Consider the following 2,381-nt stretch of genomic DNA (forward strand, 5'->3'; position numbering starts at 1 on the left):
AAAAGTATAATAATAATAATATATATATATATATATATATATATATATATATATACACACACACTGACACAACAACCTGCATCCAACACCACTTTACACATACTTCTCCACTATAGCTGTATGTAGGCTGTAAATCTTCTACCTGCTATTATCTGAAACTATTTATCTTGTATTATAAACCCAACAAATAAAATTAAAAAAATAATAAAAAAGTATAATAATAATAATATATATATATATATGGGTTTATATATGGGTTTTTTCAAATCTTTATCAGTACATGAGAACATTCTTGCGCAACCCTGTTAGGTCGAGTTTTGACCTGTGAGAGACGCTGTAGCCGACGCACTACTATTACTGCATTATCCCTCCGCGGAGAAATGTAGTCTGAACATTTTTTTTGTATATTATCCCTTCATAAAACATTCCATTTCACATAACATTCTTATAAAAACACTCTTTGTACTATATCCCACAACTCAATGGCTTTAAACTATGTTTTTCAATAAAACTGAACATAAAAAGAAATGTAAGGCGAAATAGTCCAGCCCCTTAAATGCAGTTGGCGTCGCCATCAGCGATCTTTTCAGTCGCATGCTGAAGTTGTGAACGGATCATGTCTAGCGATTCTGCTGATTACAACAGGTAATAATCCATGTTTGGTCAGTTTTATGAAACGATGCCGGTTATTTAATCGTAATTTAATCATCGGAGCTGCCTAGTAACCCCTATGGCAGCGCGGTAGTTTGTATTCAGTTAGTCCGGCCTAACTGCTTTTGGTGTGATTTGCCTGTTAGCTTAGCAGTTAGCCGCATCGAAACCCCACTACTACCAATAATGGTTATAATTCATCATTGGATTGATAATTATGGTGCAGAACAACCTTAAAATGTATTTTATATTTATAGTAAAGTTTCCTCCGGTTGAAGTTGCGGGTGTTTGTCAGGGGAACCGTTGGGCCAGTGTGTTCCTCTCGGCCTAGTTCTGGGCAGAAGCCACCACTGGCTGTAAAGGCCCCAATTACCCGACATGTTGGCCACCAGGGAGAGAACTCATGTTGGAGTAAGCCGAACACGCCCAAAATGGATTTAGTAACTTTTTTTTTTATTCCCTGGGCTTATCGTGAACGGCTCGGAAGCCTTCGGAGGTTATGTAATCGCAAAAAAAGCTTCAGAGGGGCAGGTAGTTGAGGCCGGCTCGTGGAATTTGACACGTGCGCCCACTGAGGCTTCGAGCTTTTGTAAGGAGATACTCTGGGCGTGACCCACAGCACCCCGGGCCACATTCACTACACGTGTGGTGGGGGATTTTTACATGGTATGGGGGGGAGTCCCCCTTCCTCTATGAGCCATGCAGGGGTTAAAATGTTCCTCAGAAACGGAAGCATCAGCAGTTCTCACTCCACGTCTGTAGATCAACTTGCAAGTAGTAGAAACCAGTATCGACTTTAAGACTCTGTTTTAATGTATTCATATAAGTTTAAGCCTGATGTAGTATATTATAGTCATGTTTTAGAACATGCATTAAATGTTTCTCAATAAAATGAAAGGTTTCTCAAACATTTTGGTTTAAACTTGCAGGGATTTATTTAGGTTGTGAACTTAAAAGCTCTATTTTACACTGATCAAATGAGGATAATGCGTGTCTAAATTAAATCCTTTGATTTAGGGGTGCTTTGAAGAGATTGATCACCTGGACAATTGACTGATACTTTTAAATTTTTGAAGATTGTAATGTTACAAAGTCGGCTAGATAAGCAGTTATTAGTACACATCTAATAGTATTTATTGCTGGTATCTGTGCTCTCCCATGTAAGTTTGGGTGGGACGTCATGCCTTCATGTTCTGGTAAAAATAAGGCTGCAACTATTGGTAATTTTTAACATTTTTATTTATTTTTTCATTGATAATTTTTCATTTTTTTTGAAAAAAATAAAATGAAAGTTGTGCAGGTCTCTATGAAAACAATTGAAATCTGTACCATCTGAGAAACTCCTGATCAGCCTGTTTCTATTAAGAGTACGCCAACATTTGCTATTTGGAGCATACTTTTTTTAACCAATTTAGTTGTAGATTTTCATTTAGTTGTAGATCAAAATAGCCAAAACTTGGGGTCATGAGATGTGACGGGATATTAATGGAAGATAGAATAAAGTTTTACACGTGATTTAACTTCCTACCCAGGGAATGCAGTGAGTTTTAATCTGATTTTTTTTTTTTTTTTCTCAACAGTTCAAGAGATAGAGACCATGGGGGGCCAGAAGGAATGGAGCCTGATGGTGTCATCGAGGTAAATCAAAGAAAACGTTTTTTTTCTTTGATTGGTTTCATCTAAAGGCAATAAAAGTAGGGATGCACGATATTGGCCGATAACCGATATCG

General features: G+C 37.4%; 1 protein-coding gene across 2 annotated transcripts in view; it reads left to right on the plus strand.

Moving 5' to 3' along the window:
- Positions 1 to 544: 544 nt before the first annotated feature.
- LOC107103884 (eukaryotic initiation factor 4A-II) overlaps positions 545 to 2,381 on the plus strand; it is an 8,763-nt gene continuing 6,926 nt past the window's right edge. The window contains exons 1-2 of one of the 2 annotated variants that reach the window (XM_015403734.1): positions 545 to 645; positions 2,232 to 2,289. In XM_015403734.1, the coding sequence (XP_015259220.1) occupies positions 617 to 645; positions 2,232 to 2,289 (87 nt within the window). In that variant the 5' untranslated portion in view covers positions 545 to 616. The remainder of the gene's footprint in view (positions 646 to 2,231; positions 2,290 to 2,381) is intronic. The other variant, XM_015403736.1, reaches the window with a different exon arrangement.

This window comes from Cyprinodon variegatus, unplaced genomic scaffold, assembly GCF_000732505.1.
Source record: "Cyprinodon variegatus isolate N-32 unplaced genomic scaffold, C_variegatus-1.0 Scaffold1552, whole genome shotgun sequence".
Taxonomy (NCBI): Eukaryota; Metazoa; Chordata; class Actinopteri; order Cyprinodontiformes; family Cyprinodontidae; genus Cyprinodon; species Cyprinodon variegatus.